The 17,299-nt window shown below is 33.2% G+C and overlaps 3 protein-coding genes across 5 annotated transcripts; 1 reads left to right on the plus strand and 2 right to left on the minus strand.

Moving 5' to 3' along the window:
- Positions 1–5: 5 nt before the first annotated feature.
- Positions 6–4,305, minus strand: LOC123684040 (NEDD8 ultimate buster 1-like). 2 transcript variants are annotated; one of them, XM_045623137.1, is made up of 10 exons: positions 3,950–4,303; positions 3,628–3,887; positions 3,213–3,414; positions 2,900–3,057; positions 2,643–2,839; positions 2,385–2,546; positions 2,207–2,333; positions 1,916–2,156; positions 1,226–1,367; positions 6–332 (listed from the first exon to the last, which is right to left on the minus strand). In XM_045623137.1, exons 1-10 carry the CDS (start codon positions 4,076–4,078, stop codon positions 169–171), a joined length of 1,782 nt encoding a protein of 593 aa, XP_045479093.1. In that variant the 5' UTR covers positions 4,079–4,303; the 3' UTR covers positions 6–168. The 2 variants fall into 2 exon arrangements, with proteins under 2 accessions (XP_045479093.1, XP_045479092.1); XM_045623136.1 differs by having other exon boundaries at positions 245–1,139; positions 3,950–4,305.
- A 141-nt stretch (positions 4,306–4,446) lies between these two features.
- Positions 4,447–7,675, plus strand: LOC123684041 (proteolipid protein DM beta). 2 transcript variants are annotated; one of them, XM_045623139.1, is made up of 6 exons: positions 4,447–4,623; positions 4,882–5,038; positions 5,091–5,250; positions 5,536–5,686; positions 5,739–5,887; positions 5,992–7,675. In XM_045623139.1, exons 1-6 carry the CDS (start codon positions 4,620–4,622, stop codon positions 6,118–6,120), a joined length of 750 nt encoding a protein of 249 aa, XP_045479095.1. In that variant the 5' UTR covers positions 4,447–4,619; the 3' UTR covers positions 6,121–7,675. The 2 variants fall into 2 exon arrangements, with proteins under 2 accessions (XP_045479095.1, XP_045479094.1); XM_045623138.1 differs by lacking the exon at positions 4,447–4,623 and adding an exon at positions 4,654–4,831.
- Positions 7,676–9,823: 2,148 nt separating this feature from the next.
- On the minus strand, positions 9,824–17,070 carry LOC123684043 (integrator complex subunit 6-B). The gene is made up of 14 exons (XM_045623143.1): positions 16,910–17,070; positions 16,712–16,860; positions 16,431–16,646; positions 15,987–16,252; positions 15,723–15,930; positions 15,461–15,666; positions 15,254–15,400; positions 15,033–15,141; positions 14,436–14,584; positions 14,149–14,382; positions 12,818–13,018; positions 12,558–12,760; positions 12,094–12,475; positions 9,824–10,430 (listed from the first exon to the last, which is right to left on the minus strand). Exons 1-14 carry the CDS (start codon positions 16,957–16,959, stop codon positions 10,170–10,172), a joined length of 2,781 nt encoding a protein of 926 aa, XP_045479099.1. The 5' UTR covers positions 16,960–17,070; the 3' UTR covers positions 9,824–10,169.
- Positions 17,071–17,299: the final 229 nt, after the last annotated feature.

Here is a 17,299-nt window from a genome sequence, read left to right on the forward strand (position 1 = left end):
GTCAATTAGGATCAGAAATATATTTTTCATCATTATAAAACTATGAAATACAAATCATCAGTCTAATATAGGTAAACATTATTACAGTTTGAAATATCCTGAGGTGATTAAAACAATTATATTATATTCAAATTCTTAGAAATAAAATTATAAAGAAAAAGTTAATAATCAGTTCTGAAGGAGATCCAAAAACATAAGTAGAAACTGTTCTTCTTGCTGAAGAGACAAATCCAGATCTTCTTCAAGATTCATATCAGTTACCAAACGATTGTAAGCTTCATTTTTATCCTCGTTCGATTTTCCAGCTTTAGCTGGCTTTTTCAACTTATTTACTGAAAATATAATAAATATTTTCAAAAAGGATATCATTGCAGTATCAATATAAAGGATTTAGATAATCAGTCTTGTAAAACATAATCCTTATATCAGCTACCTTGGTATACCTAAAAATTCTTCATTTTGAAACTAGCTTACGTACACAGGAAGTTCTTGCAAGGGCCAGAGAAGAAATGTGTCTTGACAAAGGCAAAGAAGTTTTCAAAAGATTAAACCCAAGGTAAAAAAGAAAAAGTACAAATTCTGGATTGGAGACTGGATAAATTCTAAAATTAAGTTGATAAAACAAAAAGTACAAACTATGAATTTGAGTGAAGAAATTCTAAAATGAAGTTAATAAAGAAAAAGGTAATAGGTATGAATTGTAGACTAAAAAATTCTAAAATAAAGTTAATAAAGAGTAAAGTACAAGGTGTGAATTGTAGACTGAAAAAATAATGAATTCTACATTCTAATTGGTGGAATTCATTATAAATATAAGTATTGCAATTTTCAAAAGGGGTGTCCTCGTTAAAAAGTATCTTTGAAAATTAGATTGCATTTTTTTATATGTAAGAACAAGAAGTAAGCAGCAGTGGAGTCGTAAATTCAAAACCCTGTATGTATATTGCAAATATATGTAAATATTAATTATCGAATTTGGAGGAGACTCATAAACTTTTCTAAATACTGCTCTTCCTGTTGAAGAGACACATCCACCTCACTATTAGACAAGTCAGTCAATAAACGATTGTAAGCGTCATTTTTAGGTGTCCCTCCTTCCAATCTTTGTGGTTCTGATGATGGTGGTATCAACCTATATACTAGAAATGTGGTGTTATGAAAAATTATATATCACTGGGGTTTTTAAAAAAAAAATGAATTTCCTTTAAAATGTAAAGTAATTTACCTTCTTCTGGGGTTAGTCCGGTTGTTTTTTCATCTATGATACCATTATTGTTGAGTAGATCCTCTGCTGCTTTGTAAATGTTACCACAATGCTTGTAGAGCGCCAATGTAGCCATTTCTGTACTGAATCCCGCTGCAATCAACTGCAAAAGATGATTACACCAATTGAAAAAAAAACATTGATATGACAATGGGTATGGTCCTTATATTGCCGAAAATTTCAGAGCGGTTACTAGTGGTTTTCAATGTTTGAGGTAACCTGCTTCCTATTTACGAACCGTTTGACACTTGTCAATGGTCAACTAAGTTTTTTATTGACAGAATTTTGGAGGTTATAAATGGTTGATCTCTTTTAATTTGTAAATAACTAATAGTTATTAATGGCTCTGAAGGGTATTTGTTTCAAAATTAAAATAATAAAGTTTTTGAGTGTTAGATGTTATGGAATATATTCATAAGCAATAATCTGAAAATTAAAATGACAACTGTCAACCGGAGTGGGCGTGGTTACCGAACCTAACCAGAATAAAAGTACGGTTGCTCTGGTGACAGATAACTCACCCAAGTTTGAGGAAATTGTCACCGGTTTTTGAGGAATTTGACATATACGGACCACCAACTTACTAACCGTGGTAACCTAAGTGATATATAGACCATACTGTTGCTGAAAAGAAAATAAATTGACACTTACATCTGGTAGAAGATTATTGACCAAAGTTGAAAGTTCTTCCTTGTCCAGGGTATTAGATGTACTAGGTCCAGGTTGTGGATTATCTTGGATATATTGTATGCTATTGGTTATGATATTGTTACATTTTTGCAGGGCAATTCTAGCAGCTTCTCTGTTGTAACCCATATTTACCAATATTTGAAGAAAGTTGGCTTCAACATATTGCTTACCATCAGCGCACAATCCTAATTTTTTTCTTTCCCTAAAATTATCCAATGAAAATGCAAAAAAAAAGAAAATTTAGCACCTTACTTTTCAAGAAGTTCTTTCGCTTTGGCTCTTTGTTCTTGCTCTTTTGTTTCATTGATGAACGCTACTGCCTGACTGAGGTCACCCTTTGTAGCTCTTAATGCTTTTTTCGCTTCATTTAGGGTGTAACCTGATGGAAAAATCATCAATAAACAATGTTATAGATGTTAACAGATCGTACCTAATTCTAATAGATGAAGAACGCTAGTTTCATCAATTTTAAGATTTTTGAGTTCAGATTCAGTAACTTGAAACATGCGTAGTGCTTCATTCCTCTTGTTCTGGTGATAAAAAATGACTGCTTGCAGTAAGTGTAGCCTCATAACCTGAGCTTCTTCAATTCCTGAAAAGAAAAAAATTACGGTAAATGTTTACAAAATCACATAAAGCTTTGGATGAGATGAAAATTTCCAGACTTACTCGACTACTGTCAAATTACCTGAATACTTCTTAACTGCAACAACTCTTTCAAAATTACGACCATATGTTCTATTGAAAACCTCTTCACAACGTTTCAGTCTTTCTTGAGCATCAGGTAAGTTTGAGACACTTTGAAGACACAGGTAACACCAGGCTATGTCCAAATCCAACAAACCGTAATTATCAACTGCAGCCAACCATTTTGAATTACATTGTCTGAAAAATTATTATTCATATAATGGAAATTGAATTGAATATTTCGAATGAATGTCCCACTTATATTCTTCATCAGCCTCTAAAAACATAACCAATGCTTTGGAATAGTCTCCTCTTTTCATAGCAGCTTCTCCTTTTTTTTGAAGAGTCATGGCAATAACAAAGGCTTCCTTTTCTGAAGGAGGCATCCTGATAGTATTCCCAAACTGATCTTGTAACTAAAAATAAATTTATTAAAGTAGTAGGGATATTCATTCATTCAATTTTATTTCATTTTATTGGAGGAATATTCATCTTTAAGCCGAATTTTTAAATGGAACTATGTCAAATGGGCCATTATTTACTGAATGATATTGTGATTATGGATTTTCACCTCCATGTATTGATCATCCAAAGCCAGTAATCTTGAATCCGACTTAATCCCTTCTAATTCTTTGATTTGATCTTCATTTTCTTTTATTTCAGATTGGGCATCTCCCACAATGATGGCTAAAATCATGTTTCCATGTTTGACACCCTGATTGATCAACGATTCATTATCAAGCAACACTTTGCCTGATGAAATCAACTTCAACCTAGAATTAAGATTAAAGTCATGCATATTTGTTCTGATAGGTTTTTTTCAGTTAGAAATTTGGAATTGAGAACATTACAGGTTGATGCACATCCATAATTTAGTTATCTTTTATATTTTTGGTCTAATGTTGGAGAGCTACACCCAGGACTGTATTTAGAATGCAGTTCAACCCATACTGTTATTGGTAAGAAATATATCTATTTATACTTGCCCACTTTCAGAAACAGTTACATCTGGCATAAGTAAGGTCTTGAGCTCAATTGCTTTTATAGTTAGTAATAATTCTTTACGAACTATTTTTGCAGGACTTTGTTGGTGCAAAATTTTAATTTTCAATGTGGCTAGTCCACTTTCTTTATATCTTGTATTTTGTTTTAAATTTTCAACTGAACTTTCTTGTAGGTCAGTCAGAACTTCTAAACAAGTACTATAATCAATATTCAAAGACGTAGCGAAATCCTCAGCTAATTTCTGAAATAAATAAATATTAAGCAACTTTTCAACTAGTTTCCTTTGAATTTATGATCTCGTACCTTTAATTCCTCTTCGACTGAACCCTTTGTTTTATTATAATACGGTTCTAACCATAACTTGATTTTGTCATTTCTCAATTTTTCACGAATCTGCATAAGCACATCTTCTCTTTTTAAATCGAAATACATTTTTTTTAAATTTATATGATGTCCATGAAAATTGATGAAAGAATTTATAAACTTGAAAATACTTTGAAGATACCAAAAGATTTTAAACACATGAGTACACTTGCATTAGATGACAATGCAGCTCTGCATTGGTCAAAAAAGACAAAGAATGAGATTTCAGAAACGAAATTTAATATTTCATAGAGAAAGGAAATTTTTCCATTGTCAATAAAATAAACAATGTCTTGTTTCCAAAGAACTTTTTGTCATATAACAGAAAAGAGGTTTTTTCCAAGTCAAAAGTTTTCTCTGGTCCTTGGGTAGTAGTTCAAAATATCCATTATTCAAAATTCTGAATATTCTATGAGAATTAACAATTCTGACACTTGCATTTAAGTGACAGTTACAATTGGTAAATTGTTGTTATTTACGTAAGAAACTGTTGTACTCCCGTCGATTTGCTCCAATTATTATGAGAGAATCAAGTCATTAACCCTAGGCAAGGGTACTTGACTAACTGTTATCTCGTAGAATTTGTCCATTTATAAAATTTGTTTACAAGATGGGTAAGATTAACTCTTTATCTTATCTGAAGTTATCAGGCTTTTATTATGAAAGGTGTGGTTAGTTAATAATATGAGTAATTCCAACTTATTGCGTCAATTATGAATAATTATCGTCGAGCACCTATTCAAGAAACTTCTTTCGATATACCTCGAAGTAGATCTGAAGAGAGTGTTTTTTCAGTGCAAACCTACTTAGAAGTTGAGAAAAGTAACATACTGTTGAAATATTCTTCTCATTATAATCCAATGATATTTCAGGCGGATGTGATGCATGTCTCACTAGAATTCCATATGCAACCCTCATTGCCACCATCATGTGTGCTTTGGGGGTATCAATATTTTGTGGAACAATGTACAGGGGAGCCACCTTAGCAGTTCTAATGTTTCGAGAAATATTTAAACTTAACATTTTTTGGTAAGGGTTAATAATATCCGTGGTCAACATTTAATTACCGTTAATATTTTAGGATTGAAGCAGTGAAAATGACTTTTGTTATTATTGGAGCCTGTATGGGTGCTCTTGGTTTGATGATTCTATTTGTTGGATGTTTGGCAACTGGAGCTACCAGACATAAAGTTTATAGAGCATGGAGACACAGGGTTGGAGGAAGAATAAGTTGTGCGATAGTGAGTAATCATCATTTCTGTTGAAACAATTTATATTCTTTTAACTATATTCAATCTGTGTCATAGATTCATGGTGCACCTTCCTTTTCATCTTTGTTTCTCTAGCTATATCTCTAAAATCCAGGATAATATAACATTACTGTGATGATATCTTCATTGTCAATTAATTAATTAAATTTCAGAAATATAGCTAGAGGAGAAATGAGATTTTGATTCTGTTGATATTGCTTAATATATTTCTATTAATAAAATAATTCGTCTGAGTGATTTTGATTATTTTTTCAGTTTATGGCAATCACGTATGTTCTCACTTTGGTATGGATAGTAAAGTTCACTTTTCTAGTTCTGGTTACGTTTGTTTATACCGTATTTTGGAAAATGTGTGAGAACCCTAGGGTGGCAACATATCAAGATCCTATTGATTTAACACAATTCTGTAGGTAATGTAATAAGGTGTAAATATGTTAGCCAACTGAATGTTTTTTTAGATTTTTTGCTGCCAGATAATACACCCCAAGAAAGAATGAAAATCAGTGGAGAAAAAGAAGTGAAAAGCTTTTGTATAGATTACGTTGAAAAAGTTGAAATCATGTTTATATTTGCTACTGTAGCCTGTGTATTGGTGATTTTAAGTTTGGTAAGTATCTCAAGCTTTCTTATTCTAACATTTAGTGTTGTCGAGTATTAGGTTTATTAGTTTTTTTTAATATCCACATTGACTTTCATAATTTCGTAACTCAGATTCATTACTTGATGTGCCTTTCGGCAAATTACGCGCATATAAGAGACCATGAAAAATTCCAAGAACTGGAAGATCTTCAAATGCTGCAAGGTGACCACGAGATGCTATCTGCGAAAGATCGATTCTAGGATACGGCCCAGGAGATACACCTACCAGAAATTAGATGGGGTACCCCCCATCAAACTTTCTGAGGGAATTCTGCTCACCTGATTATTGAAGGTTGCAAGTTGAGCGATAACTTTGCAACTTCGTTCTGAAAGGTGTATTTTCTGGGTACTCCTAAGTTTCATTTATCCGTCCAATATGAATGTTGAGGTTTATGGTATTTAAGATAACTTGTCCTAATTCCTTGCTTCGTTCTACTGGTTATAATTTTAAATTATTGGTCACTTAGATTCGGTTGAAAGATATATAGATATTATACACATATCACCCATTAAATTACTCTATAACTTTAAGAATTTGAGACAAGTCTGCATATGTGCAAGACTGATTAAGGCTTCCAAGTATTGAATTATATAATAGTTAAGAATGACCTTAAGCTCATCAGTGGCCAAATTTTATGAGTATTGTAAAACGAATATTGTGTATCAATTTGTTTGATATAAGATATAGATATCAGTAGTTACTTGAATTACTGGTTTCCCAGTGTTGATTATTAGTCTAGGTTCTATTTTCACTTTCTATTCATTTCAATCCATTTCATTCCAACAAGTATTTTAGCTTTATTACAGAATGTGATGTTTCATGTATTACTGCTTTATTTTGACCAAAACTGAAGAATTAGGGGTTTGTAACGATCTTTTTATCAAGTATTTATTTATTTTTTTCGCTATTTATATTTGCAGCAGACAATTCATAACAAATATTCATTTTGGAAAGTTCTATTGAGATTGCAGTTTGCAGTGCTGAATTGCATATCTAAATAATTAGATATAACCCTTAGATATAATTATAATTTATGACCAGCCCCATCAAAATAATACTGGTATCAGTATGATGACCTGAATAAATTTAATGATATAAATATTCTTAGTATATAAGTGCATAATAAATATAACGATATGTACAGTTAATCATAATAAGTTAAAGCAGTTGTAGGCATATTTATCTGTAAGAAATGCGTATGAAGTTATCGAATGCTTACATTAGATTCCAAAATATTTCCGATGACCATTGAAATTCAAAATCCCTGCGATTTTGTGTGAAAACAAGTTGTAATCAATGTTAATATTTTTGGCAGCCTATAAATAGATTATAATCAATATTGATAACGCAATAAAAGGGAACAATTCAAGGTGTCTTACCGCAAAATTATTGTTGGATTCAGTCCAATATTGATATCATGAAGTGCTGAAGACTTCCTACCTAATTTTTAATAATAATCATATAATATGCAATTTTCATCATTATATTAGATACTTTATCATTACACAACAGTAGAAATTACTAAAATTAGCTGTATTTCAAAACAATATATTTTTAGAGCAAATCCTAAAGATCTCTTATGAAAGACGTTGCTGTAAACTATTACTCAATTGAATTGACATATTTAGGTACTGCCAAAAAGATAACATCCAGTATAAAATAAGAGCAAAATTATATTTCACAATTAGTTGCATATATGTATATTTTTATATCCGTTTTCTGAACTATTGAATAAAATAAAAAACTTTATTGCTATTGTATCACTTTTATTTTTACCCCCTTCCTTCAGGGTACAAGCAGAATATGTCTGTAGTTTCAGAATTTTGTGATTTTCTCGTAATATTTCCTTATACTATTCGATTTTTTTAAAGATTATATGCAATAGTTCCATCTGGGAGGAGTAGCTCAAACCAGGTTTTGGTATGGATAGCACAGTACAGGATTCTATACTTAAATGAACGTGGGACTAAATGGTTCAGTAAGATTCGTATAGATGGCCTACAGCAGAATTCCTGACTACAGTACACTGTATTCTCTACTGAATTTAATTTTTGAAATTTTAAAGAAAAAATCAGATGTACCATCACTTCTGCCTTATAAGGATTAAGATTTATCGGTGAAAAATTCTCCAAACAAACTCTTTAGAAAATTTTTCCACATAACTCGTAATATCTCGAAATTGAACACTTTAGAAGAAGATTACAGATTGCAATTCGGTGTGGTCAAATGATCTATCTACAACATTTTTGAGCCAAAAATTTTTTTTTTCGAATTTTATTCAAGGGAATGTCCCAGTTTTGAGACATGTAAATTTATACTTGCCCAGTTTACAATCCACATATTTTGGCCATCAGAGAGAAGACCAAACCCCCTTGAAAATTCCTCCCACAAAAATCCAAATAATTCAGTTTTGGGCAATTCTAGAGAGTCATTGATTACTAATGGAAATTCAGCATAGAAAATTATTCGTAATATCAAATTATGAAGTCGATCTGAATCAAAATCTTTTTTTGGCGAAATCCATCCAAGGTTCTATAAGGATAGTTTTAGAGGCTTTCAAGGTCGTAGATTTCGAATTAGGCATTGATTCTTAACAGAAAAATTTGTTTGCACCTTAAAAACACAGTTTTCACAGAACTGGAAAGTCGCAGTTGTGGGGCAGGCATACTCATTTTACAAGCCTGAGATTTATGCCGCCAGAGGGCAGTCCAAACCCCCTACACATTTTCCCACAAAATTTGAAATAACTCAATTTTGGGGACTTCTAGGGAGAAACTGATTGCAAATACGGATTCAGCAGAAAAAAATCTTCTCAATATAAAATTTTAAAGTCGATCAGAACAAAAAACTTTTTTTGGCGAAAAAATATCCAAGGTTATAGTCTTGGTTTTTCCGAAAAAAACGACCGATCGAATTCGAACATTTTTTGATAGTTTTAGAGGGTTTCGGAGTCGTAGATTCCGAATTAGGCATCGATTCTCCCCAGAAAAAATTTTCTACACCTTAAAAGCACAATTTACATACAACTGTTGTGGGGTATTATTTTTCCCATTTTCAAATCTCAGATTTATGCCACCAGAGGGCACACCAAACTCCGCTCAAATTTTCCCACAAAACTCGAAATAACTCAATTTTGGGGGTTTCTAGGGAGGAACTGATTGCGAATAGGAATTCAACATGAAAAATTCTTCATAATATCAAATTTTGGAAGTCTGAATCAAATACTTTTTTATGCGGAAAAATTTCCGCAAAATTGTCCGATCCAATTGATTAAGAGGGTTTCAAAGTTGTAGATTCCAAATTAGGCATCGATTTCGCGCAGAAAATAATTTCTACACATTCAAAGCACAACATTTTTCTATAAAATTCACAATATTCCAGTTTAGTGGTATGTAAATAAAAAACCGACTGCAGATAGATAGATATTCAGCATAGAAGTTTACTCATTATATCCAATTTTGAACTCTTTTCATAAAGTATTATTACCAAATAGGAATATTATATATCTTTTCGGCGGATGCGCTTCAATATAGTCTATCCACCAAAATGTTATAAATTTGCCTATACGGCGACATCTAGGAAAAGTAGCACGAACCAGGTTTTGGTATGGCTAGCACATTACAGGATTCTATACTTGGTTAGCAGCCGGGTTAATTAGTTCAATAAGATGGCTATAGATGGCCTACAACCAAATTCCTGATTAAAGCTTGTTTTTTTTGAAAAAAACCGATATAATTCGATTGTCAACTATTCTTCTAGATCATAAGGTTTATGGTTCATCGGTTTATCAATCAATTTTCAAGATAAAAAATGTTTTTCTCCAAATTTTTCCAAGTACGAAGTAACAACACAAGAACATCTCCGTTATTAGGAGGAGAATGAAAAATTTATAATAAAGAAATATTTAATGTAGAATAAATAATTTATTTATAAAATTAACATCTAAAAACATCTTTAATTTACAAAACTCAATTCGAAAGAAAAAAATAACAAATTTAATTATTTTTATATATTTACAAAATTGTCAGGTGAAGTTATTGCAACACAAAATTATCGAATTTCAGCCAGTTAAGGCACTCCTTTGGGAAAATATGTACAATGTTTCAAAGTGAAATTCGAAATTTTTAAAGTTGATAACAACAAACAATCAAAAACCAACTGTAAAATTTGATATAATTAATTGAGCTGGAGGATGCTGCATTTCTGTCTTGTATCAAAGTATAAAATTAGAAAAATTGTATTCCTTAACTCATTGCTTGTTTTCTATACCCTTCAGAGTATTTATATGGTCTTCCAGCAAAGAAGCCAGATACTGTCTTTTGAATCTCAACGATTCTTTAATTATCAACTTAACAACACTAACTTGTATATCCACATTACCCTTTAGTGTTCTTATTGTGTCAAACAATTCCGAGAAATTCTTTCCTGGCCGTCTCACTAATTTATTCAGTGCTTTTCTTATCTGGAAGTTTTGTGCTTTAATATCCTCCATTTCTTCTTCGGATTGTACCTGTAATATAATTGAAAATGATAAATCAACATCGGAACTAATAAGTCAAAACTATTTAGAGGGGCACTACAGGGATATTGAAAACCGTTAGAGATACAGGGTGGCTTAAATTAGAAAAAAGTTGCGATATTTAGGGATTAGTGCTTTGGTGTTAACAGATCCAGAATATCTTCAATGGTTCTCGAGATATCTCGAAAAAACTGAAAATTGAGATTTTCTTTTTTTCTGTATAACTCATTTGTTTCTGGAGATAACGTCAAGAAATTCGGTTTGTAGCCATTATCCAATATAGAAATTCTAATGGTGTCGACGGATTTTTTCTGTTTTCCATTGTTTCAGAGACGCGATAGTCAAGTGATGATTTCACATAACAACTCTTCAAATTTGCGTATCTAGACTCGATATTTTTGTATGGTGTGATACATTGTTGAATTCGTAATTTTTTTCTTCATCACCTCATAAGGAAAACCAATATGGCGTCCATAAGAAAAAAAAATTGACTATCGCGACTCTGAAACAATGGAAAACAGAAAAAATCCGTCGACACCATTAGAATCTCTGAATTGGATAATGACTACAAACCGAATTTCATGAAGTTATCTCCAGAAACAAATGAGTTATACAGAAAAAAGAAAATCTCGATTTTTAATTTTTGGGAGATATCTCGGGAGCCATTGAAGATATTCTGGATCTGTTAACACCAACACACTAAACCCTAAGGCCCAGTTTCACCAAATGCTTTAATCTTGACTTGGCTCTTAAGTGAGGCCTCAGATCACGATTAATGTAATGTAGCGTTTCACCACACTCCAAAGCGCCATTTAATCGACCAATCGCGATTTAGCACTAATCGGCCATTTTTAGAGGATTATAACCTTTCAAGTTGAGATTAATAATTATTTATCAGTATGGAACTCTTGTCTATGTAATTATTTTTCCGGAAATTTCTAATTTTTGGGTCAATTTTATCAAAATATGACTATATGTATAGGCTCAATATTTCCCATTTAAAATACACGTAAACTTTGTTTTTGTGTTTTATGAAATTTATTGCAAAGAATAATTTATTGATATGTTTGATTGAAATATTATTTAAGAAGCAGTTAAACTTGTTAATAAAAATAAATAAGTTAATAAAATTACTTATATAGTTTTTTTTCCAGAATGTGTGGTTTTGTGAAATGGGATAATTTCTTTTTAACTTCTGCAAGTTTCCGACATTTCGAAGCACATCACTCGACATTTTCGGCAAAAATTAACTTTGTTTTTTGTTTACAAGATGACAAATGTTTTGAAATGTTATGAGTTATGAATGAATGACACCTGACACCTAGCGCCAATGGTGGTCATCACTGCTAATACGATACAGAACACTATATAACTCTTTGTTCACAACGTTGCCAAATGGTCTGACTATTTAATCGCGATTTGGTTAATCGCGATCATCTTCGGACGGGTTGATGCATGGTGAAACAGAAAACACTGTTAAGCCTGCTTTAGTAACAAGCGGAGTTTAATCAATCTGGGATCAAGTGCTGTTTGGTGAAACTGGGCCTTAATAACGCAACTTTTTTGTAATTTAAGCCTCCCTATATCTCTAACGGTTGTCGATATCCCTGCAGTGCCCCTCTAAATAGTACTAACCCTGTCTTATAACACCTACCAATATTTTTTGTTCCGAGACAGGAGGTTCGTGATTATTATGGTTCAAGGCAACGGATGGTAAACTATTAACTTCTTTCAAAATTTGTGATATTTTATCGTCGCTATTGTAGTTTGGCAATGACGAATTGGAATAAGTTAAACTATTCGACGAGTTCGTGTTCACTTCGACTATCGGCGAACAGTTATACTGAACGGGATTAGTCCTTGACAATACGTGATTTTCGCTTGCGCTTGGTACACTGTGATTCGGCACTTCTAACGGTGGAGACGGCGATCGCGACCTCTCACTCGACGATGGACTCAAGGGACAATCTAAACCGTTCTCGATTATTTTTGGCGGCTCGTCAAAACTTGGGATGTCCCTTTCAATCGAGTTCAACCTAAAAAATAAGAAAAGTTATGCACTAAACGATGACTTATTTTCGACAAAAGCCTAAAAGAGGTGTAATGGGAGATTATTACCATGGAGATGGTGATGGACAACGCTCCGGAGTTGAAGGTGCTGAGCTCAAAGTCTCGCTGGGTCTTCGAAATTTAAACTGTTTCGGTAACGGTCCTGGTTTTCTCTTGGAGGCCCTGTTATTAGTATCAATACTAGAAATGGGGCGTTTGTTGTTTCTGTTAGTTCCTGGTGAGCCCACCAGATCAATATCAGCTTCATCTACCTGAAAATCTCATATTGTTAAGACAAAATTTAAAGAGAAAAATTGAAAATTTCTCACCATCATTCTCTTATCAATCTTGAATGGATTGCCGAACATATGCTGTCTAACTGGTGTGCTTTCGATCTCTCTAAGTTGAGGCGTTTGCCTCTTCAGATGTTCCTGATAGTTACCCATTTGCGATATTGGTAAAGAGTGGGCACTGTCAAGATCGTGTGATATCCAGTCGGGTTGCAAGAAGTTATTTCTCATCCGAACAACCTAATAAGACAAGTTACAATAATTAATGCAAAAGATATGATTTTTTTCTGGTAAAACAATTGTAGGAGTATACACATAAAAGATAAATATACTAACTAAATTCACATGGTTCGCTTTGAAAAAATTTAAACTAACTCTGGCAATATGAGGTTGGGCATTATCTTGTTGAAATATTGGATTATCGAGCCGGTTAAGGTAAGGGAGAACATATGGCTCCACTATTTCTTGAAGGTAACGCAGCGCTGTCATGTTACCTCGAATAAAAACTAAAGGTAACCTACTTTCATGTCCAATAGCATCCCATACCATTACGCCTACTGTTCGGTGTACATGACGCTCAACATCAAACTGAGGTTCACGTCTTTCTCCCCGACGTCGTCTAACCCTTCTTCGGCCGTTATGTGCACCCAAGGAGAATCAAAATTCATCACCTGACCTGATGCCATTCCACATTCCAATGTTAACGTTCTCTGCACCACTGTAATCGTTGCCGGCGGTGCTCAACCGTCAGAGGTAACACAAGATGGGGTCGATAATACTGCAGTCCAAAAGACCTTATCCGGCGGTAAACCATCCGGATAGTTACAGGATGACCTTGTTCTCCTAACCACTCATTAGCCAAAGATCGAGTTGTCGCAAATCAGTCTCTATTGGCCATAAGTCTTAGACGTCGATCTTGAACTTCATTTGTGCCCCTTCGACGTCCGGTGCCTACTCTTCTTCGATTTTGGACATTATCAAACCACGCTTGACAACATCTCATAACAGTAGTTGGATTTCTGTTCGTACGGTTAGCGATTCCTCGAAATGACAACCCCGCCTCCCGTAGACCAATAATTCGACCTCCTTTAAATTCACTTAGCTGACGATAAATTCCGCCTACACGTGCTCTAGGCATTTCAACAACAACTAAACATCGACTTTGGATCTTCTCCAACAGCAGGTTTGATGTAAAATTTAAAAAACTTGCAAAAAACGACTACAATATTTAAGTAATAAAAATTGTTCACATGAAAAAACCTTCACGATTTTTTTCTCCAAATTCAATCATTTACTCCTTGCTATACTATCTATGTTCAGAAATCTACTTCAAATATTATAGAAATTTATTACGATGAAAGATCACTTACTTGGTAAACTAACCTATTTCTAGGTATTTCGAAAGAATTCTTGAAACTTATACTTTGTCTTTTTTTATCCAGCACCGATATAGAAAGATTAATAGGGCTCCCTTGGGGCAATAATTGATCTCTTTGAGCAGTGAATTTATCAGCAATTAGCGGATGACTTATCAGGTCCTTTTTCAAAACCACCTTTACTTGTACTTTCTCTGGGACATTGTAATTGTTTTTATGATTATTCGCCTAAAATGTTAGAATTAAAAACTTCCTATCAACCCTTTAGTCTGATTACTTACATTGTTTTGCCTTTGTGCTACATCGTTGCACATTTTATCATATTCTGATTTTGCGTGGTTTTTTATCCTTTTGAGGTAATTGGAAACTGTGTAACTAAGTGCTTCTGTATTCTCCGGTATCAGGGTCTGCGCAAGCTGCATGGGTGTGCCTTCAAAATATAATTAATCCCAATGTTACGATATGAATTGATAAAAAAATTTAAATCTAAAAGACACTGCAAATTTTACAGTGATGGTTATAATTTTTTCACAATTTATTTCTTTACATGAAATTTATTTCACGGCATTCAGACAATTTTTCAATTCTGAAAAAAGTACCTCCCGAGCGGGACTCGAACCCGCAACCTCCGAATAACTAGTCCGATACTCTAACCACTAAGCTACCGAGGAAGCTGAAAATTATTATTTTTTTTTGTCTTCGAAATTCTTCAATCAGATCAGGAGCAAGTAACATCAATGCGGTACAGCCACCGATTTTAGTTTCTCAGAAAATCTCTACTTAGCAGACAGATTTTTTTTTCTTGAACGATATGGAAATAAAGCCACCAAAAATGAAAAAAATTAAAACATAGAAGAAACATAGCAATTAAAACTTACCCATTCTGGTTAGGGCTTTCCTCAATGGTGCTGCATAATAAGCGGGTAATGTTCTCATATAGTTCTGAAATTGATTTCTCCACTCCTGGGTTGGTTTCCATCTGTGAATCTAAAACAAATAGATTATTACGGTTTCATTGAAAATTCAATAAAAATACAACGGTTCACATTTCGCAAACGAAATTTCGTTGAATTCACCGTGAAACTTTCAAACAACTCACCTTTGATAGCTCGTCGAGTAGCGGTAGCAGGACGGGATAATTATAAGGCATTACAAATAAATTAACACATGTCAAATTTGTACTTGCTTTCAGATAACCAAAAGGATGGCCAACTTCAGAATTCTTGTAACTATTTGCCACAAAAACCTATAAACAAATAAAAAAAGATTAAGTTTGGTTAGGGTGAATATTAACTTCTAAACTTACCTGCCAACAAGTTTTGGGTTGTTTCCGGGACAAAATGTATTGTGTTAAAGGGGAAGGTTCCAATTCATATTTGTCAAACGGTAGGTTCTCGATAACAAGAGGTTCTTGACTGGTACATGTGAACCGCACATTCGGATGAGCTAATCTTCCTGGTAATACGGAGGTAGTTAATTCAGGCCAAAAAGACTCGGGAATAGGCCAAAAACCTGAAAGATTATATTGTCAATTCATGTGTCAAAACTTGATCTAACTCAATAATTACCCATAAAAAAAGTTTTGGGCATAGGCTTAGGCACATAGATCATTTTTCTACAATTGCGCCAGGATGTATTTGGGGGATTCTGCATTGTTTCCAACCATTCTTCTTTCGTCATTCCTCCCTCATCTTTTCCGTCTTCATTTTTATCGAAAATGGGAGGTGGTGGATCAGGCCCAACTTTTTCAAAATGAATAACCACTCCATTTTGAACCTAAAATAACTAGTTACATATATTCATAATAATAAATCACCAATAAAAAAATTTACCTTCTGCACCAAACTATCGATACATTGATTCAACATTCTATGTGATGTAATGCAGTATGATCTTCCCCCTGTAACATCACACATCATATCGATAGGATTGTTGTCACTTGGGACTAAACCAATATCCCTGTCGATTGCGGGAGTCCCCGAAAGTCTCAAGACTAAAGCGAATAATCTCTGGTCCCAACGGAACGGCTCTCGAGTTAGTTCACAACCAGGTATTGGTAAATGCATTGGTAGGGAGAAATCCTCGTGAACTCCAGTAGCTTGAAATTAAGGATATTTACAATTAAATCAATTGCTTTAGTTATATTAATTGTACTAAAAATTCCATTAGCACTCTTGTCTAGAGCAAATTGGAAAAAGTTTTTGAAATTTCAAAAGTACCTTTTTATCAAGATCAACTTAAAAAGAAGAAGAATTATCATAGATTAGTTTATTTACCATTAGTTAATTTCCCACCATCTGTTATTAAAACAATAATGGCAGTTTCTAGAAAAAAAGGACATCTCCCTTGACCATAGGTATCAATACCAGAAGTCATTCTATTTATATTTAAAATATCGAAAGCTTGTTTCACAGCCATACCCATCGTAGTCATAGAACAAGATTGTAGATTCTTCAATTCGTTCATGAATGTTGCCAAATTTTCTTTCCATCCTGAAAATGTCAGATTAATGTTAAAACCAAATTACATTCTAAAGTTTACTCTATTGAATACTTACCCGCTTTGATATTATTCGGATATTCTTCAAATGTAAGAAGCATATATCTATCATTTCTACTATCCATATTTCTCTGTCTAATTTTTACAAAAGTTTCAACAGCTGATTTGGCAACGTCTAAAATAGTGTTTCTACCTCCTATATAGGTCCTGAAACAAATTTGGTTAGGTATGTTATTTACTAGCGCTATTCAAATACCTTTGAAACATCGATGCTGAAGTATCAATTAAAAATACTATAATCGTCATTTTTGATAAGAAATTAAGCTTCAAATAAAATATTTTTCATTAATTAAATAAACCAATTCTTATTGCTTCTAACATCTTTCCTCCAAGAAAGCCGATCGAACAGTGACAATTGTTTACTATGTTTATGTTATTCCAATGTTGCCAGTGCACCACAGACATTTCTATTATAAATTTCTTTTTGTTTGTCCACATTCAACAATTTTTCTACTTGTGTAGAAAAATATCACTCTACCGAATTTTAATGCTTTTTATTAGAAGCAAAATAATAGTCAGCAGTCACAAATAATTGAAATGAAATATCTATTATTAGAGATCGGACCTTGATAGATAAAAATTCAGT

This window comes from Harmonia axyridis, chromosome 7, assembly GCF_914767665.1.
Source record: "Harmonia axyridis chromosome 7, icHarAxyr1.1, whole genome shotgun sequence".
Classification (NCBI taxonomy): domain Eukaryota; kingdom Metazoa; phylum Arthropoda; class Insecta; order Coleoptera; family Coccinellidae; genus Harmonia; species Harmonia axyridis.

Excerpts from the sequence above, each read along its gene's own strand:
- LOC123684041 (XM_045623138.1), top strand. The coding sequence starts at position 4,723 with ATGAATAATTATCGTCGAGCACCTATTCAAGAAACTTCTTTCGATATA. Across the intron at positions 4,832-4,881 it reads CTACTTAGAAGTTGAGAAAA|GCGGATGTGATGCATGTCTC; the intron begins GTAACATACTGT and ends ATGATATTTCAG. Across the intron at positions 5,039-5,090 it reads TTTAAACTTAACATTTTTTG|GATTGAAGCAGTGAAAATGA; the intron begins GTAAGGGTTAAT and ends TTAATATTTTAG.
- LOC123684043 (XM_045623143.1), bottom strand. The coding sequence starts at position 16,959 with ATGACGATTATAGTATTTTTAATTGATACTTCAGCATCGATGTTTCAA. Across the intron at positions 14,585-15,032 it reads GAAAGCCCTAACCAGAATGG|GCACACCCATGCAGCTTGCG; the intron begins GTAAGTTTTAAT and ends TATATTTTGAAG. Across the intron at positions 12,761-12,817 it reads AGATTGATAAGAGAATGATG|GTAGATGAAGCTGATATTGA; the intron begins GTGAGAAATTTT and ends TGAGATTTTCAG.
- LOC123684040 (XM_045623136.1), bottom strand. The coding sequence starts at position 4,078 with ATGTATTTCGATTTAAAAAGAGAAGATGTGCTTATGCAGATTCGTGAA. Across the intron at positions 3,415-3,627 it reads GTAACTGTTTCTGAAAGTGG|GTTGAAGTTGATTTCATCAG; the intron begins GCAAGTATAAAT and ends TCTTAATTCTAG. Across the intron at positions 2,840-2,899 it reads GAGGCTGATGAAGAATATAA|ACAATGTAATTCAAAATGGT; the intron begins GTGGGACATTCA and ends ATAATTTTTCAG.